Below are 28,000 nucleotides of genomic sequence, written 5' to 3' on the forward strand. Positions count from 1 at the left end.
CATTTTTTTTAGACAAGAACTCAGTAAGTTCTTTTATTCCTTTAAATGAAGTATGTCGGAATAATTATTACTAAATAATATTGTAAATTACAGAACGTAGTGCTCAGGGACATTTAGGCAAATATTAATATGTGTATGTATAATATATGTTAATGTATTTTAATATCGACAACTTCTTTAGTACTAGGATTAAAACAATGCGTGAGCATGAATATAAAAGTGTTAGCGTCGAATTTTATAAAGAATTTTAATGATAACAGTTTTTTAATTCATCATGCAAACATATTCAAGCATATTTTTAACTTCGATCACATTGTCGAAGAAATAACTCAACATGTCACATTAAAGTAAATTTAACTTAATAAGTACATATTGTAATTTTAAAATCATTATTGAATATCAGTTTCCTCGCCAGGTTTCTGGAAAGGACGGTGTGAGGGAGGGTCTAGGAGGGACGCCCCTTTTATGAGTCAGAATTTTTTAAATATAAAAATGGATACATTTACACTATTTTCTTGGATTCTGCATGGTGGTTTTTTTTTTTAAATCATTTGTTCACATATTGCATTCAGTGAATAAATCGAGTTCTTCCCAGTTTCCACTGCCTTAAATATTCTGGCCTCCATATAAGTAAAGCAAAGCATAAAATTATAAATATCCTATCTTTCTTGAATACGATCTATATTTGGCTAACCTTTCCCTTTTCATTTTAGAGTTAGAATTAATCAGAGAACTATGATGGCCTATATATTTTTGAGATATGTTGTCCTGTATTATGCACGATCTAGAAGGGGGGTGGGTGGGGTGGAGTGTGAGTGAAATGATAAACAGAGTAATGAAAAAAAGTTACTCGTCCTCCCCCCCCCCCCTCCACCACCACCATTAACCACCCAACCCTGCCCCATCCCACCCCCGAAATTGGTTGTCCAGGTTGGGACAAGTTGTTTACGGTTTGTGTGTGAAAAAAATTCCGAGTCGTTCGACATGTGTATGAAACTAATAGTATATATAGAATATATAATACTTCATGCATCTCAAATTGTTCTCCTAACTTAATGACGAAATGATAAATATCCTCTATACTATAGGGGTAGATCTATATCTCTTTATATATTTATCAATTGGTCATTTACGAAATTAGATGGGGACCACCTATGGTTTTTATGTTTTTAATTATTTCTACTTTATGGTGGCCAGTGGCGGATTTAAGGGGGGGGGGGGGGCGCACCCGGCGCGCGCCCCCCTAAAATTGTCAAAGTTAACGTAAATCATAGTTTCGTCGAGAAAATGTAAAAATTTCTATTTGGTAGACCTCATTTTTACCCTACAAAATCTCTAGAATCCCAGACCCCCTGCCTACTTTTGGCGCCCCCTCTAACTTCAAATCCTGGATCCGCGCCTGGTGGCGTATTTTCTATTTGCCTAAATGTCCCTATATAAGCACTACGCTCTTAATTTACCCGTCGCGAAACATAAAAGAAAGAGGTTTCTAGGATTGAATTTTTAAGGACTGTCGGGTACAAATTTGGTGCCAGAACAAGTAATATGTTCTGGCACAAAATTTATATACGAAGGCGGCTGTATAGTAACTTTCATGCAGACCTATACATGTAGTACATTTTATTAATGGTATGTAATGTATTAGAGTTTGTGTTACATGTGTGCAATGTTATCTTGCATGTCAACATAAATGAGTCGCATCTAGTCACATGTGAACGATATTTGATAATTTTGTAACATTTTGCAAATTCTTAATTGATTACATTTTTTGTACATCGATCTATGTCAACTTAGTTATGTTGCAAGTCAAACTTTGCATGTTGACAGAATCTGTAGAAAAATAACTTGCATAGAGGGGACAGAAGCTAGTGATGCCATCATACTAGTTAGATAAGTAGAATTAAACTTTCCAATTTTGGTACTTATATTCGAATCGATGTAATCATTATTTGAAGAGAAAAGTAGATAAGATATAAGGCGTCTTGGATTTTTCCGATAAGTCTACAATGAGTGAACAATTACCCTGAAAAAAATCTTAATCTGGAATCAAGCTTTTCTTCATAGTTTTTAAGAAGACTTTTAAAGCTACAAAGAATATTGATATGTGATTTTTTTTTTATAGATGATAGTGGAATTAGTGGTCAAAAAATATTATGCTTATTTTGATGGATAAAACCAGAGAAGTTCTGGCTGACACCTCAAGATAATCAGCAGAGTACATCCTTATAGTCAAATAAAAAAAGGTCGTTGAAGTTACAGGTATTTGGTGTTCTTTCAGAAGAAAGGCGTACACTGTATGGGAGTACACTTTTTGATTTTCCCGCCCCAAAGACCTTTCGCGCCAAGACGTTTCGCGCCCGATTTAATCTTCATTGTCTATAACGATATAAATACGATATGTTTTAAGATAAATATTTACATATAAGGTTAATATTGACTTTATTAAAAAAAGTTCTAAAGTTAATAAAAAAAACTTTCATGCCTGTTTAAATTGTTGAAAATAGGCTTATACCATAATTAAAGGTATAATTTTCAATGTGCAAATATAATTATGTTTATTCAGCAATCATAATTGTCTGATTCAGTTTTGTAATTAAGGTGTTATAATTATAATTTGGTTTTCAGTGTCCGCAGGGACTTATAGGTCCCTGCAGTGTCAGGTGTTAAGTATAACCCATATAAATTGGTATTATTGTTTGAACCCATAGGCACTCCCCAGCTTAATTGTTAAAAAATATATATCTACTATACTATAAAAGTTATGTTTATAGTATAGTAGATATATATTTTTTAACAATTAAGCTGGGGAGTGCCTATGATTGAACCAATGGATTGGATTAATATAACACAGTATAAAAGTTAAGAAGTTGATAATTGCTGTTAACAAGTGATAATTGCCACATAATTAATTGATTGATCTTCGGCGCAAACCGTCTTGGGGCGAAACGTCTCAGCGCGAATGGTCTTTTGGGGCGAACCGTCCCGCACTCCACCGTAACAAGTGCTCGGCCTACCTTTTGTGCGGTCCTGTTATCGTGACGTAATCACCAAGGAGATAGGCAAATATTTCAATATGGATTCCCTCTCTGGAGAAAGTACATTGAAAAAATGCATTGATCATTGCATGTTGTGAATAATACTTGGTTGTCCCATTGTCATTAAAATACGGTAAGGTACCAAGATACTAATTAAATTTAAGACGTCATATTTTTCTAAACAAGACAATTTCACCATTATTTTAATGTATAAGCCAATATATTATACTAGGAATAGTGGAGCAAAAATGCATGCAAGTGCTCGTCCCATTAAACGAATAAACACTGCTGAAATGAACATGGCTTTCAATTTAAAATAAAATTTAGAAAATACTTTGATAATTCATTTTTAATCTACTTTAATCAATTAATAAATTGCATAATTTTAATATTTTTAGGAGTATATATGTGCATGGTCCCCAATTTCTTTTTTACAAAGCAATGTATGATAGTGGCTATTCAGCATGTTCATTGATATAGAAGCAAATTTTCTAAATTATTTAAAAAGGACAGAATTTAGTGGCAAAGAAATTACATAAATAATAATTTTGATTTGTTGATAAGACATATCACATACCTGAGTTTTACTTTTGATTAATTCAAATGAGATACTCTCAATTTTGATACAAACCGAAGAGCTTTATAATTCATTTATATTGACAAATTGTAAGTTAAATTGTAGTTTTGCGGATGAAAAAGAAATCAACATGGGCATGAACGAACGATTACATTTTGTCAAAATGGATGAAAAAGTTTTTGTTTTGAAAATAAAAAGAAAATGTCTTTAGTGAAATTAAAGGTCATTACATACAGTAAATCAGGATAGAAACTGAGCAACATGTGCAATATAAGACATGCATTTACTGTAAAAAAGAATATATCACTCAATTTATTTCATATAAAAACTGAATTCATGCATCTGATCGTGTATGATAACAATGTCTGTATTATATGTGCTGTATTGTATTGTATGTGCTGTATTGTATTATATGTGCTGTATTGACAATACAGGCAAGATGCCAGGAAGACGAGAATCGAAAGGTTCTCCTAATTCAAGGGAGGGAAGTCTAGCTTTCAGTAAACAGAATACTGATATGGTGAGTTACGAAGATCTGTTGATTGCACAGTACCTGGATGAACTCAGAAAAACCAAGAACAGTATGAAGAAAAAGAGAGAGTAAGTGTTAATTTTCTAAATGAAAAATGCACAATGTATTTCTGTTAGGTACAAACACAACAAGAAACTGCATGATTTTCTTGATACAGTACAAGGCCATGAATTTCTGATAGCTCTTAAAAATACTGCCTGAAAGGATATAGGCTGTCTAATTATAATTTATACCCTGAACTAGCTACTGTTAATCAATTTATTCATGAGAACTTTATTTTCGTGTAATTACACAAGACAGTGTGCTTGCAAAAATTTTATTCTCACGTATTAATATTTGTATTCCTTAAGATTATGTAGAGTAGTAACCATAATTCATGAAAATTTTGTCTTGCTAATTAAGGGTAAATGACTATCTCGCCAAAGTAAGGTGTCGTGAAAATTTAGTGATCTACAGTATTCTCGCGGTAATGTTTTTATTATTCATAATAATTGTGTTAACATGAATTGTATGATCATATGCTTTGTTATAGAGTACCTGCATCACCATACTCCCAGAAACTTCCTCATTCGGATTTTGGCATGTCAAACAGGAGACCAATATCTGCCACTGTCCCAGGACGACCCGGTTCAGGGAGACCGAGTTCTGGTGCCAGGAAACCAAAGATTGATTCCAAATTTATTGCTGACCCAAACCTATGGGACCCTGCAACTCCCAGGTCTGAGAGCACAACTTCTACATCACAGCTGAGGAAAGGGAGACCAGCATCAGCTCCTGTTAGGAGAAAAACGTAGGCCAATTTTTATTGCAAACTCAGTTTGTGTGTAATTAAAAGTATCTTCTCTGCAGTATACTGCAGTATTGCACATTGTAAAAATGAATGAAACTATGATTGAGAAGATGTACATGTAAGCAAATAACAAATTATCTAGACCTGTGTTTCCTTTTCTTCAGAAACCGTCCATTTTCTGCTACATCTAATCTGTCCTGGTTCTACAGAAATAATGCAAGAGGCTGGTCAGCAAGATCTACCCCTTACTCAGGTAAGCAAAATCAAAATATAAACTATAAAGCTTTTTTTTTTCTTATTTAGTTCAATTTTTTTATTTGGGCTACATTATTTGATAAAAATCTATGGTGTTTTGTTGTCTTGTATGTTTTTGATACATACTGTAACCAACTGTTATACATGACATTTTATTCGTTGATTGCCTAATTAATTTTGAAAAACTTGTCTAAAATTAAGTGTTTCGTAAACCTTTTAAAGTCTTAAACTTTTTTGTGACCATAAATATCTGTAAGCTTGAGTTGCTAGTGAATCTTCTGAATATTTATCAATTAACAATATATGAATTATCAAGATAAAAGTTGGTTTAACGTATGTATTTTGATATTTTAGTATTATGTTAGTTTTAGTTTGTTTTGATATTTGATGCATGCTTTGTTTTGTTTTATTATTATTAATTCCATTTGTAGAATTTATTATCTAGGTTTAGCATTAAGTTTAGATGATAGAATTACTAATTCTATGCAGATTTACAGCATGTTAAGTATTTATTTTACAGCATGCTCTGATTGTGTTGGATATGTTGACATGACAAGAAGTGGTATTATATTTATGCTTTTATTGACTTGATTTCTACCCACAGACCTGATTTGAGTGACATCACTTGATTTTGTTGCTATCACTTTTATCATCATCATATACCCTAATTTTTACTTGCACAAGCAGATTCTTTTCCCACAGAACTAATTTTTAGATATTGTTGCAAAAACAAAATTCACAAGGAAAATTAGCATTTTACTATTTCTTATAGCTATTTCTTGTACATACATTCTAATGAATTTAGAATTTTTTTTATAGTGCCAAAAAAAAAAAAAAAAAATCAATTTTAAGAAAAATGTCAATTTATCTGGTTTTCCAATCATTGAAAGTTTGTATCTAATCCTATCATGATTTGAAACTCCCCCTTTCCTCCCTAACAAGTCAGCACATATCATAGGTTGGCTTTCCTGCATCAAGTTAACTTTCATGTGTGTTGAGTTTGAATATCTAACATAAAATTGATGTATACAGATTCTCAATTGTTCAAAATTTTAAAGGTGTTGGTTAACTCAGTTCATTTTGCTTGACCAATCAAGAAAGCTGCTTTTATATTATTACAAATTTGCTAGCAACGAAAATTGAGGAAACTGAAGTATTGAAATTGATAAAGTCCAATGGGTCTTTAGACAATTAAATTCTTCCACTACTTTTTCATTGAGCAATTATCATGGAATATACATGTATTAATCATTTTATATTTTCAGTCTCTTTTATGAAGCACTTTTTGCTATTTTTCCCCAAATTTAACACTTTAAACTTTCACTTAAATTTGAACAGCTTTTACTGGAAGAAGAATTAAGTCCCAGTATTTGAACAAACCCTACACAATCAGATGTCTGGCCTTCAAGAATGGCAGCCGGGAAAACATGTGTCGAGTAGCAGCCCCATCAATGAAAGTGGTAGGAAACATTATAATTGTTTATCAAAGAATATACATGTACTTGAATATTTAAGGAATGAATGTAATAGCTGTCCAAATTATACTGGTATAACCTGGGTTGGGGCAGTTTACGCTTTATAAACCACGGTTTATAAAAAAGTGTAAAGTGTTCCAACCCAGGTTATACCAGTATAACTTGGGTAGCTGTTAAATTCATTCCTTATAATTTAAATTTTCATCATTAAGTGTAGAAAATAAGACAATTTCTCCTTCAAAAATGTCTTCAAATTGTACGTATTTTAAATGTAACGTCAAGCGGATTGATATGTTTTTGACGTAAGTAATTGTGATGTAGGCAACCCAGGTTATACGATATAGTCTTAATTTTTTTTATCCAGTCAAATGACGCCTTACAACCAAAATAAATTATATTGACTTATTTATATTTAACTGTCTGCTCTATTTATAATTTTATGTTTAAGTTTCTGGAGATGTGCACTGAGAGATTAGGCCTGGGATTTGCAGCCAGACGAGTGTTTTTGGACAATGGAAAGGAAGTTTTTGATGCATATGAAATTCCTCCAGATTCTGAAGTGTATATTTCAACTGGAGATAATTTTAAGGACCCATACAAAAGTGTGAAGCGTAAGTGTAGCTCATGTAACAGAATTTATTGTACATGATTTTGTAATGACAAAGATGTACTGGATGGCATCTCTTTAATCACATACAGTAAACATCAACCACAGTCAGGAGAAATTCACACTCAATTACATACTTGCAAAATTGGCACTCTTCATTTCTTTTAATAAGAATAAAAGAATTCAAGATCTTGAATGTGAATCATAACCAACAAAAATTAGAAATTAGATTCAAATAAGTCTTAATTTTTAAGTGCATTTTTATGTAAACACATGTGTAGTAATTCAATGACACAATACCGTATAAGTGGAATTTTTAGCGGGACCCAAAATTTAGCGATTTAGCTGTAAAAATTGCTATATAATTTTTGCGAGAAGTAATTTTAGCAATTTGAAAATATTTTGCAAGATAACCTTACCTCCTTAGTGCTGAATGAATTGTTAGCAATATGCAATTTTAGCAATCTGAACACCCTCACTAAAAATTCTGCTTATACGGTGTATCTTATTCTTTTGAAGAAAACATAGCAATAACTAATGGAGCCAAGTGGACACTGTCTGGAGTGTTACTGCCAGAGGAGGGAAGAAAGAAAAAGACAAAATGTAGAGTGTCAAAAAGAATGAGGTACGTTACCAATCTAATGATATCTAATGGTCCCATTCAATGAAAGGATTCAAGAAATCCCAATGAAAGGATTCAAGGGTAGCAACTCTCACCAATTAAAGGATTAAAGGGAAGCAACTCTGACTATCTAATTATGTAGTGTTTGATGATTTGTCTATTGTTTCTAACCAGGGGCCTTCTAGAGAGCAACAGACACCGGATTGTTGTGTACAGGAATGGCTACGCCACAGAACCGATGGAGATAGTGGCGGATATGAGTAATAAGGAGGAGGTAAACACAAACGTCCATTGTTTGGTCAATTCTCCATTTTCATAATTTCATAAAAATTTTCAATGTTTTCACCTGTTTAAACATTAAATTTTGAAATTCTTTTTTTCTGCTGACAGTTCCTGATAGCTTGTACTGCTAAGCTAGGACTAACAACTCATGCCAAAGTACTGTATGACTGGGAAGGAAATGAAATCAAAGATCTGAGGGACGGTAAGGTCGCAGACTGCTTTCATGCACAGTGCATTACACTGACATCTCTTATTATCATCAGTGTAGCATCTTTTCAAAGAATTTATAATCTCTTAAGGATATTTTGTAGAATTGGAGTTAAATTATTTATTTAAATGAAATAGATCATTACAAGCATATATCTCTTTAAAAAAAAAAAAAAGAAAGAAAGAAGCTGTTTATGAATAAGCATTGGATAATGTAATCATGCTGATGGGTTTTTTTTTTTCTAAAAAGATATTAACTTTTTACAAATTCCCTGTTTTTAGCCCCCTTGTTACATGAGGCAGTACAGGAAGGTAATTCCCCCATTTATGGTCCCCTGTGGGTGTCCATTGGCGAGGCCTTTAGCCCCACAGGTACTGTTCACTTTATCAAGTACCTGAAACGTACCATCAAAGGACAGCTGAAAGAAGCAGTAAAGTACAAAAAAGAGGTAAGATTAAATAGTCAAACTGCAAAAGCTGTCTTTCCATTCTCTCTCTCTCTCTCTCTCTCTCTCTCTCTCTCTTCATATTACAATGGCATGCATTTTGTAAATAACTGATATCAAAATATTTAATTTCTTGTGTTAAACTTGATAAAAAGAAAGTTATCTACAGCAGATTTATTTGAATCTTTTCAGGTGAATTATGCATTAGGGGATGAGAAAGACAAGGTCACCATTACTGACATTCTGAGCATGCCTGAGGATGAGCTTTACACCACGCTAGAGCTGGTATGTTACATGGATTTGTCAAATTCAAGGAATTACTGGTTAAATGAATAGTTTAGACCTCTATGAAGATTCTGGAATAATTTTTAAAATCTATTATTCCCAAAATGACTGAATTAGTATACGATGATTTAAATGATTGTAAGTAATATGAATGTTGAAAGGGCCTGAAAAAACAAGTTTTTGCCTTTTGTTGCTCTTTAACATTGATTGAAAAGATATCAATGTTAAAAGGTCTTGATTCTTACAGGGAATAAAACATCTAGTCTGTAATTTTTTTTTTAAGGCCGAGCAGGAAGTGGAGAATCTGACAGAGAGTTTGAGGGACATTGAGGACAAACTCCAGAAAATTGTGGAGCTTCAGCAAGTAGAGGAGGTAAGTTAGGGTAACCTTCGGATAAGAGAGTTAGAATTTACCCACTTGATACAAGGTGAAATGAAAGAGGCAAAAATAAAATGGGCAGAGAATCCCCCCCCCCCCCCCCTTAATAATAATAATACATTAGTAATGTCCCGTTTATTGTCTTATTCATTTGTATTATTCTGTAGAGTGAAGGATCCAACTACAGAATGAAGCATATCAAGGAATGGGAGTTTGAGCACAGATTGGTGGGAAGAAAAGGCCTTAGACTCAAGGTACCCAGAGGACATAAAGCTGTAGATGTCATGCTGGTTTAATTTATTGTAAATCATTATCAAACATCAGATAAATCATATTGTATCATTACAGGTGTATGAGAATGGGAGTTACGAGAATGATCAAGTGTTTTACTTTAATCTTGCTGGTGCATTACGAGGCACAAACGACAAAGGAAAAGTCTTAACAAGGGTAAGGACAGCTACAGGCAGTGCTTCAGCAGAGATGTTATATTAAGTAAATGTGAAGTTAAACTTGAGTTGTAAAGTGAAGTGTTTTACTGCTGAAGAGATGATCATTTACTCATTGATTTTTCTTGCAGCTGTTTGATGATCTGTCGACAAACCATGTGACTGCAAATCCACACAATCCAAAAATTGCTCCTGTGGTCAAGAAAATTTTTGACCAGTATGGAAAAGAGATCACCAATGTCTATGACCTTGAGTATGATCAGGAGATCTGGGTGTCTTTTGGAGAACCATTTATTAACCCGTTCAGTAAGTGTCAAAATAGAGTTGTGTATTATTGGCATTTATCAGTATTTCTGTAGATTTAAATAGATTACCAGGCAAATATTTTGTACCTTAAAAAAGAGAAAGTCTGAGTTTAAAGATAATTGATGTTTGTAAACTAGCAGCAAAAGACTGGTACATGTAGTTAAATGCATGGAAATTTAAGAAGTTTAAAAAATTGCTTAGCAAAACATCAATTGCTTTTAGCATACTGCATCCAGGCCATGTTTGAGAAGGCTACAGCATACCTTATGGAAGGGGAGACATTCATCATAAGAGAACCATTGAACATGGATCTTACCAAAAACAGAGAAACGTAAGTGTATTTTTATCTCAATTCTTTTCTTTAAAACAACAGAGAGAACAGTCCATGTGATATTTGACATTTTCATCAGAATATGGATTATGTATTGTTTGGTCTATATGCTGAGGGTTTATTTACAGGTATGCTGCTTGGGAGGCCACAGTGGGGTACCCAGCCTACGATTACGAGCAGGCCAACTCCCCAGAATCCCAGTCACATGTTCAGGACTTAGCACGTATGGCTCGTATTGATGCCAGAAGTACCTTCCTACAAGCTAAGGTATGTAATTAGTAACTCTAAAACACAACATGAAGTGTCACAACTTTACAGATCACAGTTGACTGATGATACACATGTATATTAGTCACAGCTGATTTCCACTAATCCTGTATCTTAGAACATCTCAAAAGTACATTTTTATGTTCAAATGAAATTATGACCTGTCTTCTGTATCGCGCACCTTAACCAAGACCTGGAGAAGAATGTTGACTTTGACACACATGACTGAGTTTCAGAGTATTGTATTATTATTCTTGTTTTTCAGAACAATGAAAAAATTGTGTTGTACCCAGAAGTGAATTGCTTCAAAAAAGTTAAGAAAGGAGGTTCCACAAAACTTTGGCCTCCTGAGGCTCAAGTCTGGACCATTCAGAAGGTAATTTTGGTTCTCATTGCCTTCTTTGTTAAAAATATGTGAAATAACCACACATATGATAAATGAAAATGCTTGGTACAGTGTATTAAAATGATTACTATATACATGTATGAAGCTGTTATAATGTGACAAGCAGGTTACTCTTCAGTTCAGGTTTGGTTCTCACTTGCTGAAATCCTTCTTTTTTTCTGTTTTCCAGAATGGCTACATAAGGTGTAAGTCCATACCACAGCTTTGCCTCGGAGTATCAGACACTAGGGTAGATTTGACCTTGGGTAAGGACACAGTGTCTGGGTTTGTTGTCAACATTCAGAAGAAAGCTACAGGCAACACCTACCAACAGTGGCAGTTTAATCCAGATGCCACCATCACATGCCTAGTAAGAAGCTATCTTTAACATGCTAAATGTTCTTCTTTCAAAATTTACAAGTTCATGTATCTTTTACTGAAATCTTGTGTCCATTTAAAAGCCCTCAGTTTTAAAATCATTGGATTTCTTTCACTTCTGACCTTTTCCTCTGCTGTTCTAGGCTCATCCTAACCTTGTTTTGACCTACAATGGGAATCACCTGGGGGATGAGGAAAACCAGCAGCCAGAGGGGATCTTACCAGGACAGTCCGTGTATCTGGTCGTCACTGAGAGACGACAAAAGAAGGAGGCATCTAATCAGAGGTTGGTTTAGTTTGGTGCTATAAATTGTTAACTATAAAAGAACTTCATAATCCGATATATATTCAGTTTTTCAAAAACATTGTTTTTATTCTTACTGTGGAACTGTTGAAAATTTTTCTGAAGTTAACCCCTATCAGCTGTTTTTCTCATACTGGTATTTTTTGTTCAATCAGATTTGCCCTGAAACAGGAGAGATTTGATAACCTGGGCCAGTGGAAGTACAATGATGCCACAAACATGGAGTGGAGCAAGAGAGCACTGTCCTGGCCTGTAAAGGAGGACGGCAATCTAAATGAGGTAGACTTATAATGTGTATTCTTCTCTCTATACTCTAGCATAGAAGTAGCTCAGTTGACGGGGCTTCATTATGTGTTGGAGTTCAAATCTCAGTATGTTCAGTGTAAGGTCTCTTTGATGAGACCTTGTTATGGTAGGTACTATCACAAATAAAGTCCTTCCTGCTACTGATCAAGTTTACAGCTGAGGTCTGCTATAACACCACTTATATGACTGAATCTGCTGGGATTGAAATATTTTTGCTGACATGCATGCATTCCCATAGAATCTTCAAACTTTCTGATTTTTTCAGAGATATAGAAATTAAATATTTTGGTTGCTTATTGTCCTGTTTTTGACATTTCAGGACTATGACTGGCCTATGGAGGGATATCTTCTACCAAATGCCCCTCCCCTACACAAACCACTGTCCAAACTTGGAATTTCTGGTAGTGAGTATACTGTCCAGAAAGAATGTGTGTACAAGTGATGGTTATAATTTATAAGTTTTCAATTTTGCTTTGTTCTACAGTAATGCTTGAATATATTTATTTGCAGTGGCTCCTTTAAGGCTCATGACAATGAAAAATGGAGAGAGAGACACCAGGCTAGCTATGCCTGTAGTTGGCCCAAATCTTACAAATGTAATTATTTAAATCTGTTGATAAAGAAAAATATACATAATTTCATGTCTATCAAGATAAAAAAAAAGTATCATTTCATGTCCACCAGAAAGTCAGTAAATCTTTTATTCCTGTAAATGTTAAAAAAAATTTTTTTTTTGCTTTTTCTGATGACTAGATGTTGAAGGACTTGAACAAGGAGAAGGGAGGTAAATCTGGTAAGAAGCCTCAGCACTCCAAGCTTGTGGAGAAGGATGTCCCCGTACCAGAGACAGACAATGTGGAGGAAGACATTAACCTCCACTGTGTGGACAGAACTGTCAGGGAACTGGAATTTATCATGGTATGTACTAAAATTACATTGAAATGTGACAGATTTTTACTCAAAACACCATGTTCTTTTCTTTAAAAAAAAAAAAATGATTTTAGTTTTTGGACAACTGCACAAGCCTGCTTAACTTGCCATTTGCTGCCAGACGACTTTTTGACAGTAAAGGAAATGAGCACTTCAGTCTAGTCAACCTGAGGAGGGATGACTTAGTTTATGTGTCCTGCGGGGAGGGCTGGATGGACCCCAAGCTGTCCAAGGATCAACAACAAAGGCGTATTCTGTTGTCACAACTCTCTCAAGATATCGCCAAAATCAGACAGTACATATCACTCCGCAATCCAGAGAGTGAGTTTTAATGTTTGGTTTTTTTTTTTATTCGGCTGACATGTCAGTCAATTAAGCTTTTTTGTACATTGTTAAGAGAACCATGTACCCTCTGTAACCCTCTCTTATTTTTAAAAAAAATTTATGCTGTCATTAATTATCTAAACTTCTGAGCTATTGTCTTTTATCACTTGTATAGCATCAAGCCTTATTTATAGTACATGTAATCGAGTCTCTTATTACGAGTACATATCCCTAAAGGCATTCCATATCTATACAAGCAGAACAGTGTGTATTTTATTATGCCCCCGGATCGAAAGAACCTGGGGGTATATTCTTTTTGTCCTGTCTGTTTGTCTGTTTATCTGTTTGTCTGTCTGTTTGTCTGTCTGTCTGTTGTCAACTTTAACCTTGCCCATAACTTTTGATTGGTTGGAGCTATGACTTTCATATTTCACATGTGTATTCCTTGTGACAAGACCTTTCTTTGGGTACCATCATATTTGACCTTTTGACCTTGACCTTGGAGTTTGACCTACTTTTGCAAAATTTTAACCTTGGCCATAACTTTTGAACAATTGGTACTTGGCGTTTCAAACTTCACATGTGTATTCCTTGTGACAAGACCTTCCTCTGGATATCAACCTCTTTGACCCTTTGACCTTGACCTAGGATTTTGACCTACTTTTGAAAAACTTTAACCTTGGCTATAACCTTTGAATGGTTAGAGCTAGGGCTTTCATACTTCACATATGTAATCCTTATGACAAGACCTTCCTTTGGATACCAACCACTTTGACCTTTTGACCTTGACCTAGGAGTTTGACCTACTTTTGGAAAACTTTAACCTTGGCCATAACTTTTGAATGGTTAGAGCTAGGGCTTTCATACTTCACATATGTAATCCTTATGACAAGACCTTCCTTTGGATACCAACCACTTTGACCTTTTGACCTTGACCTAGGAGTTTGACCTACTTTTGGAAAACTTTAACCTTGGCCATAACTTTTGAATGGTTGATGCTAGGGCTTTCATACTTCACATATGTAATCCTTGTGACAAGATCTTCCTTTGGATACCAACAATTTTGACCCTTTGACCTTGACCTTGCAGTTTGACCTACTTTTGAAAAACTTTAACCTTGGCCATAACCTTTGAACCGTTGGTGCTAGGGCTCTCATACTTCACACATGTAATCCTTATGACAAGACCTTCATTTGGATATCAACAATTGTAATCCATTGACCTTGGAGTTTGACCTACTTTTAAAAAACTTAAACCTTGGTAATAACTTTTGAACGATCAGTGCTTCAACTTTCATATTTCACCAGTATATTTCCTGTGAGGAGGCCTTTCCTTAGACACCATTATTTTTTACCATTTGACCTTGACCTTGATGTTTGACTTACTTTTGAAAAACTTTAACCTTTTCCATATCTTTTCAATGGTTGCTGCTAGGGCTCTCATATTTCACAGGTATATTCCTCGAGACAAGACCTTACTTTGGGTACCAACATATTTTATTTGCATTTGAGAAAGTTTAACCTTTGCTATAAGTTGCCATACGGGGGCATCAGTGTTTCATAAACATATCATGTTTTTTTTATTATAATGAAATAAAATCTGAATTGTTTTAATGGTTTATCAGAGTATGTACTGGAGATGGAAGGTAACTTGGTGGCCAATACACGGATCATTATCAATCGTCAGTGGAATCTTGAGGAGGAGCAGCCTCTCCCCCGACGTCCCCCACCCACAGAGAGGGACAGTCAGAATCTTCAGGACTCCAGGGCCACCATGTTTGCTGAGGAGGAAGAAGAAAACATGCAAGTTTCTGTGTTATTAGCTTAGAACTAATAAACAAAAAAAACATTGACAGAACTGTAGTAAAATTGTCATTATCATTAATAACTGAAATAAAATACTTAACAAGGTTTGATCCTGATATTTAAAGTCTTAAACTTTTTTTGTCAAGTATATTTTTAGTTTCTACACACATAGCTTAATTAAAAATCAAAACAAAAAATGGGAGTCAATATGCTTCTTTTGGCGCTACAGTACATTTAATATGACCTTTTTGCACTGAAATTTGTGTCTTAATCAAAAATCACACCTTCGATGTTTTTCCTCCAATGTTTTTATCGAAATAAATCATGGGGCAAAATAAACTATTAGTCTATTTAAAAAAAGACACATTAAAATTGTGACTAAGAAAAAGTTTCAAATTGCTTCGCATAATCAATTATTTGACCTTTCTGCACTCACAAAATGTGATTTTTCTGGCACTAAAAATTTAACAAGCAAGAAAATTATTTTAAAGTCTTAAACTTTTGCTGAATTTAAGCAGATTGATCAAAGTTATCTTATATATTAAGAAAAGAAAAACGAATGTGGGGATCTATGATGTAAATTTTTAGATATTACTAAAAAAGTGTTAATTTTATGTTAAAACTGGCTCAATTTTTTCCTGGACTTTCAGAATATATATACTATATTTGTCACAATATAATGAAAGAATTCAAAAGAAATAATTTGATAGATATTTCAGAACCAGCATAAACATTTCACTGCAAAAAACAGCTCTGTTTGCAACCAGCATGGAAAAATAGGAATTTAAACTTATACAGTACTGTATATATTTCAAAAGGAAAAAAATTGATCATTTTCTTCTAAAAAACCTTCCGCCACAAAATATAGTTCCTGACTTGAACCTATTTAAATGGAATTTAATCCCATTTTGTTTCATTGGATATAGTTTAATTTGCATTTTAGAATCCAGATTTAATGTTAGAACTCAAAAATGATGCAGAATTTTAGAAATAAAGGTCCAGACCAAAATCTGCTCAAAAGCTCAGGATCGATTCTCCTTAAATTTGAGTGCATTGTCTATGTTTAGGACTTGCCATGAGATTGCCCACAGAAGATCTGAACAGAGGTTGAACAACTTAAAATGGCCATGGGAAAGACTTATCAATGTCAGTCAAGATGAGGGATCCGAGGATCCAGACGCCTATAAATTCACAGACAAGGAGATGTATGACAAATACAAGTAGGTAGTCTCATTCCTAGACACCTGTTTACTTCAATGGTCATTTTTTTCCTTCAGTCACTACCCATGGTCCACATATCCATCTGATTTCTTTGTCCTGCATCATCTGTATGTAAGTTAAAGATAATCTTGGCTGCCATTTTATTTATCTGGGGCCCTTTTTTCTGTGATGGAGTCCAGAGTAGCCTGCATGTCTATTTACATATCTCCATACTCTGTCTTCTATATAATCCATATTTATTGCAGGGATAGATCAGGAAGGTAAATGAATAGATGATAAAATTAATTATTAACTTAGTATACATTTATATAGTTTGCAGTGATCTGTTCCAGAATTAACACAGATAGACCTATGTCTTTAAGTGATTTTAATAAAGTTTCTAACTTGTGATTGTGTAGTTTAGCTATTGAGTTGAGTTATTTTAACAAAAACATGAGTTTGTGTACATGTCAACAGTGTTATTATGTCTGTACCTTTGAAAACTTGTGTTTTTCACTTTTTAGCTCACCTCGACGAAGTCGAGATGAGCTTATGCTATACCCCCGGCGTTGGCGTCGGCGTTAGCGTCGGCGTCCCGGTTAAAGTTTTAGGAGCAAGTCCCATTCCCAAGTTACTATAAGCCCTACCTGGACCAAACTTGCATGGATGATGCATCTAGAATGGACACTGCCACACTTGCTTCGGATGCTGGATCTGACCTAGATTTTCCAGATGAGTGACCAGGTTAAAGTTTTTGGAGCAAGTCCATTCCCAAGGAACTATACGCCCCACCTGAACCAAACTTGTATGGATGATGCATCTAGGGATGGACACTACCACACTTGCTTCGGATGCTGGATCTGACCTAGATTTTCCAGATGAGTGACCAGGTTAAAGTTTTTGGAGCAGATCCATTCCCAAGTAACTATACGCCCTACCTGAACCAAACTTGCATGGATGATGCATCTAGGGATGGACACTACCACACTTGCTTCGGATGCTGGATCTGACCTAGATTTTCCAGATGAGTGACCAGGTTAAAGTTTTTGGAGCAGGTCCATTCCCAAGTAACTATACGCCCTACCTGGACCAAACTTGCATGGATGATGCATCTAGGGATGAACACTACACACTTGCTTCGGATGCTGAATCTGACCTAGATTTTCCAGATGAGTGACCAGGTTAAAGTTTTTGGAGCAGATCCATTCCGAAGTAACTATAAGCCCTACCTGGACCAAACTTGCATGGATGATGCATCTAGGGATGGACACTACCACACTTGCTTCGGATGCTGGATCTGACCTAGATTTTCCAGATGAGTGACCAGGTTAAAGTTTTTGGAGCAGATCCATTCCCAAGTAACTATACGCCCTACCTGAACCAAACTTGCATGGATGATGCATCTAGGGATGGACACTACCACACTTGCTTCGGATGCTGGATCTGACCTAGATTTTCCAGATGAGTGACCAGGTTAAAGTTTTTGGAGCAGGTCCATTCCCAAGTAACTATACGCCCTACCTGGACCAAACTTGCATGGATGATGCATCTAGGGATGAACACTACACACTTGCTTCGGATGCTGAATCTGACCTAGATTTTCCAGATGAGTGACCAGGTTAAAGTTTTTGGAGCAGATCCATTCCGAAGTAACTATAAGCCCTACCTGGACCAAACTTGCATGGATGATGCATCTAGGGATGGACACTACCACACTTGCTTCGGATGCTGAATCTAATCTAGATTTTCCAGATGAGTGACCAGGTTAAAGTTTTTGGAGCAGGTCCATTCCCAAGTAACTATAGGCCCTACCTGAACCAAATTTGCATGGATGATGCATCTAGGGATGGACACTACCACACTTGCTTCGGATGCTGAATCTGACCTAGATTTTCCAGATGAGTGACCAGGTTAAAGTTTTTGGAGCAGATCCATTCCCAAGTAACTATACGCCCTACCTGAACCAAACTTGCATGGATGATGCATATAGGGATGGACACTACCACACTTGCTTCGGATGCTGGATCTGACCTAGATTTTTCCAGATGAGTGACCAGGTTAAAGTTTTTGGAGCAGGTCCATTCCCAAGTAACTATAAGCCCTACCTGAACCAAACTTGCATGGATGATGCATCTAGGGATGGACACTACCACACTTGCTTCAGATGCTGAATCTAACCTAGATTTTCCAGATGAGTGACCAGGTTAAAGGTTTTGGAGCAGATCCATTCCCAAGTAACTATACGCCCTACCTGAACCAAACTTGCATGGATGATGCATCTAGGGATGGACACTACCACACTTGCTTCGGATGCTGAATCTGACCTAGATTTTCCAGATGAGTGACCAGGTTAAAGTTTTTGGAGCAGATCCATTCCCAAGTAACTATACGCCCTACCTGAACCAAACTTGCATGGATGATGCATATAGGGATGGACACTACCACACTTGCTTCGGATGCTGGATCTGACCTAGATTTTTCCAGATGAGTGACCAGGTTAAAGTTTTTGGAGCAGGTCCATTCCCAAGTAACTATAAGCCCTACCTGAACCAAACTTGCATGGATGATGCATCTAGGGATGGACACTACCACACTTGCTTCAGATGCTGAATCTAACCTAGATTTTCCAGATGAGTGACCAGGTTAAAGGTTTTGGAGCAGATCCATTCCCAAGTAACTATACGCCCTACCTGAACCAAACTTGCATGGATGATGCATCTAGGGATGGACACTACCACACTTGCTTCGGATGCTGAATCTGACCTAGATTTTCCAGATGAGTGACCAGGTTAAAGTTTTTGGAGCAGATCCATTCCCAAGTAACTATACGCCCTACCTGAACCAAACTTGCATGGATGATGCATATAGGGATGGACACTACCACACTTGCTTCGGATGCTGGATCTGACCTAGATTTTTCCAGATGAGTGACCAGGTTAAAGTTTTTGGAGCAGGTCCATTCCCAAGTAACTATAAGCCCTACCTGAACCAAACTTGCATGGATGATGCATCTAGGGATGGACACTACCACACTTGCTTCAGATGCTGAATCTAACCTAGATTTTCCAGATGAGTGACCAGGTTAAAGGTTTTGGAGCAGATCCATTCCCAAGTAACTATACGCCCTACCTGAACCAAACTTGCATGGATGATGCATCTAGGGATGAACACTACACACTTGCTTCGGATGCTGAATCTGACCTAGATTTTCCAGATGAGTGACCAGGTTAAAGTTTTTGGAGCAGATCCATTCCGAAGTAACTATAAGCCCTACCTGGACCAAACTTGCATGGATGATGCATCTAGGGATGGACACTACCACACTTGCTTCGGATGCTGAATCTAATCTAGATTTTCCAGATGAGTGACCAGGTTAAAGTTTTTGGAGCAGGTCCATTCCCAAGTAACTATAGGCCCTACCTGAACCAAATTTGCATGGATGATGCATCTAGGGATGGACACTACCACACTTGCTTCGGATGCTGAATCTGACCTAGATTTTCCAGATGAGTGACCAGGTTAAAGTTTTTGGAGCAGATCCATTCCCAAGTAACTATACGCCCTACCTGAACCAAACTTGCATGGATGATGCATATAGGGATGGACACTACCACACTTGCTTCGGATGCTGGATCTGACCTAGATTTTTCCAGATGAGTGACCAGGTTAAAGTTTTTGGAGCAGGTCCATTCCCAAGTAACTATAAGCCCTACCTGAACCAAACTTGCATGGATGATGCATCTAGGGATGGACACTACCACACTTGCTTCAGATGCTGAATCTAACCTAGATTTTCCAGATGAGTGACCAGGTTAAAGGTTTTGGAGCAGATCCATTCCCAAGTAACTATACGCCCTACCTGAACCAAACTTGCATGGATGATGCATCTAGGGATGGACACTACCACACTTGCTTCGGATGCTGAATCTGACCTAGATTTTCCAGATGAGTGACCAGGTTAAAGTTTTTGGAGCAGATCCATTCCCAAGTAACTATACGCCCTACCTGAACCAAACTTGCATGGATGATGCATATAGGGATGGACACTACCACACTTGCTTCGGATGCTGGATCTGACCTAGATTTTTCCAGATGAGTGACCAGGTTAAAGTTTTTGGAGCAGGTCCATTCCCAAGTAACTATAAGCCCTACCTGAACCAAACTTGCATGGATGATGCATCTAGGGATGGACACTACCACACTTGCTTCAGATGCTGAATCTAACCTAGATTTTCCAGATGAGTGACCAGGTTAAAGGTTTTGGAGCAGATCCATTCCCAAGTAACTATACGCCCTACCTGAACCAAACTTGCATGGATGATGCATCTAGGGATGGACACTACCACACTTGCTTCGGATGCTGAATCTGACCTAGATTTTCCAGATGAGTGACCAGGTTAAAGTTTTTGGAGCAGATCCTTTCCCAAGTAACTATAAGCCCTACCTGAACCAAACTTGCATGGATGATGCATATAGGGATGGACACTACCACACTTGCTTCGGATGCTGGATCTGACCTAGATTTTCCAGATGAGTGACCAGGTTAAAGTTTTTGGAGCAGGTCCATTCCCAAGTAACTATACGCCCTACCTGGACCAAACTTGCATGGATGATGCATCTAGGGATGAACACTACACACTTGCTTCGGATGCTGAATCTGACCTAGATTTTCCAGATGAGTGACCAGGTTAAAGTTTTTTGAGCAGGTCTATTTCCAAGTAATTATAAGTCCTTCTTAAACCAAACTTGTATAGATATTGATCTTGGGATGTACACTAACTAGAAAAAATATGATGTGAGATTTGCCTTACTTATAGATAACCTTCGTCGAGGTGAGCTTCGTAATCTTTGATTACCTATGTTTTGTGAAAGCTGGACATTTTCCAGTATATAATCCAAATTATTCAAGTTAGGAATACATTAATTCTTACTCTGTTTTCTTGCATGGGTAGTTATTTGTAGTTAATATTTAAATGTAAAAATCACTTTATAAAGTATTTATTGATTATTTTTCAGACCCCAACCCATCCCTAAAATATCTCGAGACACACTTCAGAGATTTGTGTATGAGGATGGGTATATAGCCTGTGCAGCCAACCGGACCCTGGTGTTGGGTGTATTAGAACAAGAGGGTCGAGTGAACCCAGTGTTATTGGTCAAACGGAGACCCGATGACATAAATCAGAGATGGGTCATTAGAGAAAATGGGTTAGCTTGATTATTCTTTTATGTTATTACTCATAAATCTTCAGAATATTTATGATATCATAATCTTTGAAACATGATCTTAAATAGCCGATATTCAAAAACATCAACTGCTAATAAGATATTCTATACTATATTTACATATCGAGTGATATAGTGTGCTAGGTATGGAAAGATATACTGTGTACAGAGTTAAATGTCAGACTTCACAAAATGTTAGACACAATGATTACTATATCTTATCACAGGGAAATACGCTCCAAGCACAGCTCTCAAATGGTCCTAACTGTTGCCATGCCAGCAAATGAGCCCTTTTCTGAAGATGAAGAAGGTCGACCTTTGACCTTCAGTGGCTGTGCTGTGACCTTGCAGGCCAGAAAGTTAAATATATACGGCAAGGCTCATCAGAAATGGAGATATGATGCAGAGACTGGATACATACATGCTTTTTTCACTAATCCTTATGATAAGGGTACAGTAGTTGTTTATGGACTGGGAATATTATTCATTCATGAAGCCCTATTGTCAAGAATACACAATTATAATATTCAGTCATTTTCAGAGAGAAATAAGAGTTGTTTATTCACAGAAAGGTCAAATAGTTACGATTGAAGAGTGCAACATAGGCTTCTCTTACATATAATTTGATATTGACCTTAAAAATGACCTTCACATTGCCTACCTTGCTCATCATTTTCATTATTGAATTTTAAAAAAAAATCAAAAATAATTCTTTTAATTGCAGAGATAACTGCCGCTAACCATGCTGACATTTGTACTTACGCCATATCACATGACAGCAAAATTGATCAACCAGTAAGGATCTGCTTTTTATAAATATATTTCTCTGGTAATTTTTCAGTATGTTTATTATCATTGAGCTTGAGGCTTCTATGAGTTAGATCTTATCTCATTTTTTAAGGGATACCTAGCAGAGGTTCCTGTTCACTCCAATTCTGACAGAGTGTCTGTAAAGAATATTACTGTCTGCACTTCCTGTGCCCGTGCCATGAGGGGGCGTTACAAGCTGCAGAAATTACCAGAGAGAACCGAATTTTCTTGTGCAATGGGAGAAGGTAATATCGAAAAAATTCTCTTGATTTTTAAAAACATACAGTTGTTTGACAAAGAAAGATAGTCATGCACTGAGCAAGAAAACAGCAAAATAATGTAGATTCTACACATTGGTTTCCTTTGAGAATTATTTTTCTAGAAGATAAAAAATGTTTAGATGAAATATTTAATTTTAAGATTAAAAAGGTCTGTTTTAATATATTTTGTGGTGTGTATCTAATTGTTAAGTTTTACTTTCAACAGCCAAAAAGCTTAAACTACAGCAAATAGGAAGTTTCCGAGTTTTGAATGGAAAGGTTGACTTGTCAACACACGAGGCTGACCTCACCTTGGAGACGTGGGAAGATACCCTCGGAAAACTGAGAGAGGAAGCCAATGTCAAGACCATCGCTAAGGAAATTAATGCAGCCAAGACGGTCAAAACCATCAAAATACTGGCCTACAAGAATGGAGAGGGACGCATGCACCAAGGGGAGCTTATCTGTGGATCCAGCATAGAAGGGGTAAGAACATCCCTTGTAGGAAATATTAGATATACTTGTGTCTAATTTAGATTTTCTTCTTGTGATAAGAAATATATATGTATTTTTACATCTAATGCATTACATCAGAAATTACATTGTTCTAGATAGTTGAAATTGCCTAAATTAGCAGAAAGCCAGCAATTGCATGTGACCATTTTGGTTGACACATTTTTAATTCAGTGCCTTTAGGTTGTTGCCTGGATTAATTTGATTTTCTGACCTTTAAGATTCTGAACCAGTGTACACATAAGCTGGGCCTGGCCTCAGCTGCCAGGAAGATCTTTACTGAGGACGGGACCCTGGTGCTGGAGATTGACGACCTGATAGACTGGGCCGTGGAGAATTACAAATCTCTGATGGTAGACCAGCTGGAGAAGATCCTCCACGGAAAGGAGGAATCCAATGTGGAAGGTAATATAGCATCTCAAGTCTAGCATTAGAATTATTGAAGAAAAGAAAGCCTGGTATGTCATATTTGTTTTTATCCTACATGTACAGATGAGGAGGAAGAAGGGGAAACCAAGCCCAGTCAACAGAGTAATGGAGCCCCTGGGGGAGGGGAGACTGAACAGCGGGGTGAAGGAGAGGGACAGGACAGTACAGCTGAAGGGGCAGGAGGAGACAATGCTGGTCAGTGACATTGCTATCATATTTAAAACAATCTTGCAATTTATTAAACAGTTTTCTTTATCTTGAAACTTTATTTAATCTCAAGTTTTTTTCTCAAATCAAAGATTCTTATTTCTAAGTAAATGCCTCGATTTAAAACACTGAACAGAATTTGTAATTATTTTAAAAAGAAGTGGATCAGCAGGAGCAGTCCAAGGTCCAGCGGGAGAGAGACCAGCTTCTGAGTCAGGTTCAAATCCCTCCTGTTGACATTATCCTCCGATATCCAATTGAGGTCTGGGTCTCTTCAGGCCAGGAGTTCTTCCCTCCTGAAAAGGTGGAGACTAAAATGGAAAATCGTAAGAAGAGACGTGCTTTCCGATCAGCTGTGTCTTTAGAACTGGATATGGAAAAGCATATCCTAAGGCAAATGAAAGGTATCTTCTTTACAATTCCTTTGAACTTTCCTAATGAAAAAATAAAACATAAAGGAAATTTTGGGAATAACAGAATTGATGCTCAGTGTGGTTGATGGATAAATACTGGGGAATTATGAATGAAAAACAAAGTTATACAGATTTAAAAGATCTTCTGATGTAAAATTTTGTATGATGGTTATATATATATTCTAATACTACACAAAGACTAGATTCCAAAAAACGGGGGAGATTTTTTTGTTGAGTTTACAAACAGGAAGTTGTCACATGTATTTCCGATTTCAGGACGTAGAATTGAGTCCCAGAACCCTGGGGAGTATAAACCTACCCGTAGCAGCCGGCAGCCCGTGATTGTGGAAAACAACTGGCAGGAACCAACCGTAGCTGAGGAACTCAAGCATGACACTATACACAAACTGGAGACACACCTTGCAGAGGTCAAGGCTGTCCAGAAAGAGAAGATCCGCACAGTCAGTGTTAACACAAACAGACGCCTGTACCAGCAACCAGACATGGTAAGGAAAACAAGCAAAAATATATAGGATGCTCTTTCTCACATTGCTCCTGTTTCATCATTTCCAGTCAGTGATTCTTTTTTGTTCTATGTCATGTTAGAGAACCCTTAGCAAGCATTTGATTTTATTGTAATGAAATGTGAAGCATTTGGCAATTGCAGTGATCCACAAAGTAATAAATAAGTGGACACAAACTTTTTAGAAATTCATTTTTGCAAAGGGAGAAAAGGGTTGCATAATACCTTCTCTTTAGTTGATTTTTCTCCAACTTGAGTTCCTAATTTTTTTTCAAGTCATGTGTCTTTTGACATTTAAAAAGATTAAGGAACTCAAGTTGGAGGGAAAATGGTTACTAGAACACGTAATGAAACCTATGTCTTTTGATGTATAGAGAAACTTGTTTCACTTTTCTCTGTTTCTATAATTTTACTGCAGGTAATTTAGAGTTGTATCATTTTGTATGTTATAGATATACGGTCATAAAATATACATTAAGTGTTCTACAATATAATTATACATCATAGTTTGTTTACCCTAGACAATACACAGAATTAAGTTCATAAATTCTGTGTATTGCCTAGATTTGCCATACCTCTGAAGATCAAGGATCTTTTAATTAATATACTAAACACTGACTTGTCCTTTAGAAACGAGTGATGGTATTTCCAAATGGGGAAAGTGTAGAGAGGGCAGTGTATGTGTGGGGAGAGACACTAGAGGAAATTCTGGACAATGCCACCATTAAACTGGGGCTATGGGGTCAAGCCAGGATTATCTACAATATGGAGGGCAAGAAGGTACGCAAATCATTAGTTCTGTCATTTAGAATACATCTGATACAAAAAAAATTACAGGCTTTCTGGTATTTAAGTTTTATAGCCAAGTGATATCCTTGTTCAATTATAACCACATTTTTATGTGTACATATAAATTATATTCTAATCAGTTGAAATATAATAAACAACATTTTTAAACAATAGAACTATTACATATTAATGCATTTAATGCATACTTCTCATTTTTGTAGGTGGAAAAATTTAATGAAATCAATAAGGATGAATTGCTTTGTGTTTCTATGGGAAAATCATTCAGCAAACCCAAGAATGCACTCGATGGAATAGAGATTAAGGCAAATTGGGGTAGAGCTCGGAAGCAGTATGGACCTAGTGCTACAGATTTAGTGGTGACGGCTCCAGTCAACCCTACAGTCAATGTAAGAGCAAACATGTCAGGTGCTATAGAGTTAACATATAAACAAAATGATTGAATCAAATAGTGTTTATAATTTTTTTCTTTTTATAATACTTTCAGATAGTGTTAAATATCAAAGTATAATTTTTTAAAATATGTCTTGTAACCAGATGCAGATGACAAGTAGTTACAGCATCTAAACATGTTTTCATTTATTATCTTTTTCAAGTTTGCAAAGAAGACCAAAGAAACTCTGTCATTTTAATGCTATTAGTTTAACCTACGTAAATCTCTGTTTTGATGGTAGAATTTTATATTTTCCTAGGTCGATCCTTTCGGACCACCAGGTCTTGCTCTTCCACCAGCAGAAGACAACAAATCTACCACAACAAACAGACCACAGTCTGCAAAACCACCAGCAACATGAATTAGCAACACCAGCACTCACATGTGCAACTTCTGGAAAATACATAAACTTGTTAGTGCTTGATAGAAGCTTGTAGAGACCTACCTTTGTTGTTTCCCAGTGTTAGGACCCTCTGTCATAAGCTTTAAAGGATTGTAGAATATCTGTTGGTTTCCAATCATCGAAATTCATGTTAAGAAGTTCTCCAAGAGCTAGATTCCAGCATGGACTTGATATAGAGTGTGTGAATGACATGTTTATCTCCAACAACCAAAAAGGGACCTTGACCCCACCCATTTGTTTGTGCCACTAGTACTTAGGGCAATGGTGCCTTGTGCCCATGTTCTTTGTTTCCTAATCCTTAGACTTATCTGCAGCATTTTTGTACTTACTTCTACGTAGGGGCTGTTGTTTGTGTATAACTTTTATATAGTATCTTTATGTGGAGCTTTAAAACTGATTTGTTTTAGTTTGTCTGAAAAAAAGACATGAGGGTTACAAGACCACAACATATGACATTACAGAAGAAGAATTGAATATCAGGGTACTTATGAACCATATCAATATGTGCTAATTTATGTGAACAATTTAATGCATTTGTTTTCTGTAAACTGTGTTTCAGTGTTTGATTTGAATTTAATACATTTTTATTTTACAGAATTAATTTCTCTGTCAAAAATAGTCATATTGTCTGAGCATTTGCCATTTTAAAAAAGAATGTTGAAAGGGAAAGTTTATATGTACATCTATAAATCTAAAGTATGAATGAGAGAATTAGATGGAAACTTTGTGTATTTGTAATTAAGGTCAGGAGGAGGTCAGGCTGAATTTGAAGAAGGGTTTGGAACAAAAAGACATGGGAATGAATAACTTTACAAAAATGGAGAGAAAAATTCAGATTTTTACAATGCAATTAGTCTCATTGCTTATTTAGTGAATACTCAAGAGTTTTACATTTCCATAGATTTATATGCAGAGTAGTTTTCAGCTTGAATAATTCTTACTGTAGCAGGAGAATCTGTCTCTTTTTATACAAGGGTTTTCTTGGTTGTGATTTTAGATATTGTCCAATTTTATAACAATTGTTTGTAATAACTGATTATTGGGACAAAGTAAATTTTTTTGCACTTGTTAGCTGCACTTTTATTGCACCATAGAGTTGAAATTCTAACAACTGTAAAATAAGGGGCATTTTGAACAACCACAACTTTTTGAAAAAAAAAATATATTTATTATGTATAGATTTTTTTTTATTTTTAATATTTATCTTTACTTTTGTATTTTTATAAATATTGTACACTTTAATGTCCGTCCATTGCAGTTCAGATTTGTTACATAAGAACTGTAAATCTATGAAGTTCCTGCCCATCCTATAAAAAAGTTGTATCTCTGTTATAAGCTAGAAAGTTTTTAATGTATAACTTTGTACATTTTCATTTTTTTTTTCAGCCCTGGGGGCTAATTTATGCATGGATAATGCAAAAGGGAAAATAAAATAGATAGAGAAATACACGGTGTTGTAAATTTTGATTGGAGTGGTGAAAACAGGGATAATCTGTCAATCA

The 28,000-nt window shown here is 36.0% G+C and overlaps 1 protein-coding gene across 1 annotated transcript; it reads left to right on the plus strand.

Annotated features, from left to right (window-relative positions):
• Nucleotides 1-3,089: 3,089 nt before the first annotated feature.
• On the plus strand, nucleotides 3,090-27,943 carry LOC133191208 (doublecortin domain-containing protein 1-like). The gene is made up of 40 exons (XM_061326945.1): nucleotides 3,090-3,168; nucleotides 4,047-4,212; nucleotides 4,677-4,934; nucleotides 5,099-5,187; nucleotides 5,710-5,751; nucleotides 6,528-6,649; nucleotides 7,113-7,275; nucleotides 7,791-7,896; nucleotides 8,068-8,167; nucleotides 8,284-8,377; nucleotides 8,665-8,831; nucleotides 9,021-9,113; nucleotides 9,397-9,486; nucleotides 9,660-9,746; nucleotides 9,841-9,939; nucleotides 10,070-10,244; nucleotides 10,467-10,575; nucleotides 10,704-10,842; nucleotides 11,108-11,218; nucleotides 11,418-11,597; nucleotides 11,749-11,891; nucleotides 12,065-12,188; nucleotides 12,535-12,619; nucleotides 12,726-12,811; nucleotides 12,969-13,133; nucleotides 13,220-13,466; nucleotides 15,094-15,271; nucleotides 16,342-16,494; nucleotides 21,491-21,682; nucleotides 21,928-22,151; nucleotides 22,425-22,495; nucleotides 22,602-22,755; nucleotides 22,997-23,256; nucleotides 23,505-23,688; nucleotides 23,776-23,907; nucleotides 24,078-24,323; nucleotides 24,609-24,838; nucleotides 25,486-25,635; nucleotides 25,866-26,051; nucleotides 26,355-27,943. The coding sequence occupies exons 2-40, from the start codon at nucleotides 4,052-4,054 to the stop codon at nucleotides 26,454-26,456; spliced, it is 5,697 nt and encodes a 1,898-aa protein (XP_061182929.1). The 5' UTR covers nucleotides 3,090-3,168; nucleotides 4,047-4,051; the 3' UTR covers nucleotides 26,457-27,943.
• The last annotated feature ends 57 nt before the right edge of the window (nucleotides 27,944-28,000 follow it).

The sequence above is a fragment of the Saccostrea echinata genome, unplaced genomic scaffold (assembly GCF_033153115.1).
Source record: "Saccostrea echinata isolate AGI-Se365-2 ecotype Australia unplaced genomic scaffold, CSIRO_AGI_Sech_v1 ptg000023l, whole genome shotgun sequence".
Lineage (NCBI taxonomy): Eukaryota > Metazoa > Mollusca > Bivalvia > Ostreida > Ostreidae > Saccostrea > Saccostrea echinata.

Excerpts from the sequence above, each read along its gene's own strand:
- LOC133191208 (XM_061326945.1), top strand. The coding sequence starts at position 4,052 with ATGCCAGGAAGACGAGAATCGAAAGGTTCTCCTAATTCAAGGGAGGGA. Across the intron at positions 12,812-12,968 it reads TTGGCCCAAATCTTACAAAT|ATGTTGAAGGACTTGAACAA; the intron begins GTAATTATTTAA and ends TCTGATGACTAG. Across the intron at positions 23,689-23,775 it reads GGAGGAATCCAATGTGGAAG|ATGAGGAGGAAGAAGGGGAA; the intron begins GTAATATAGCAT and ends CTACATGTACAG.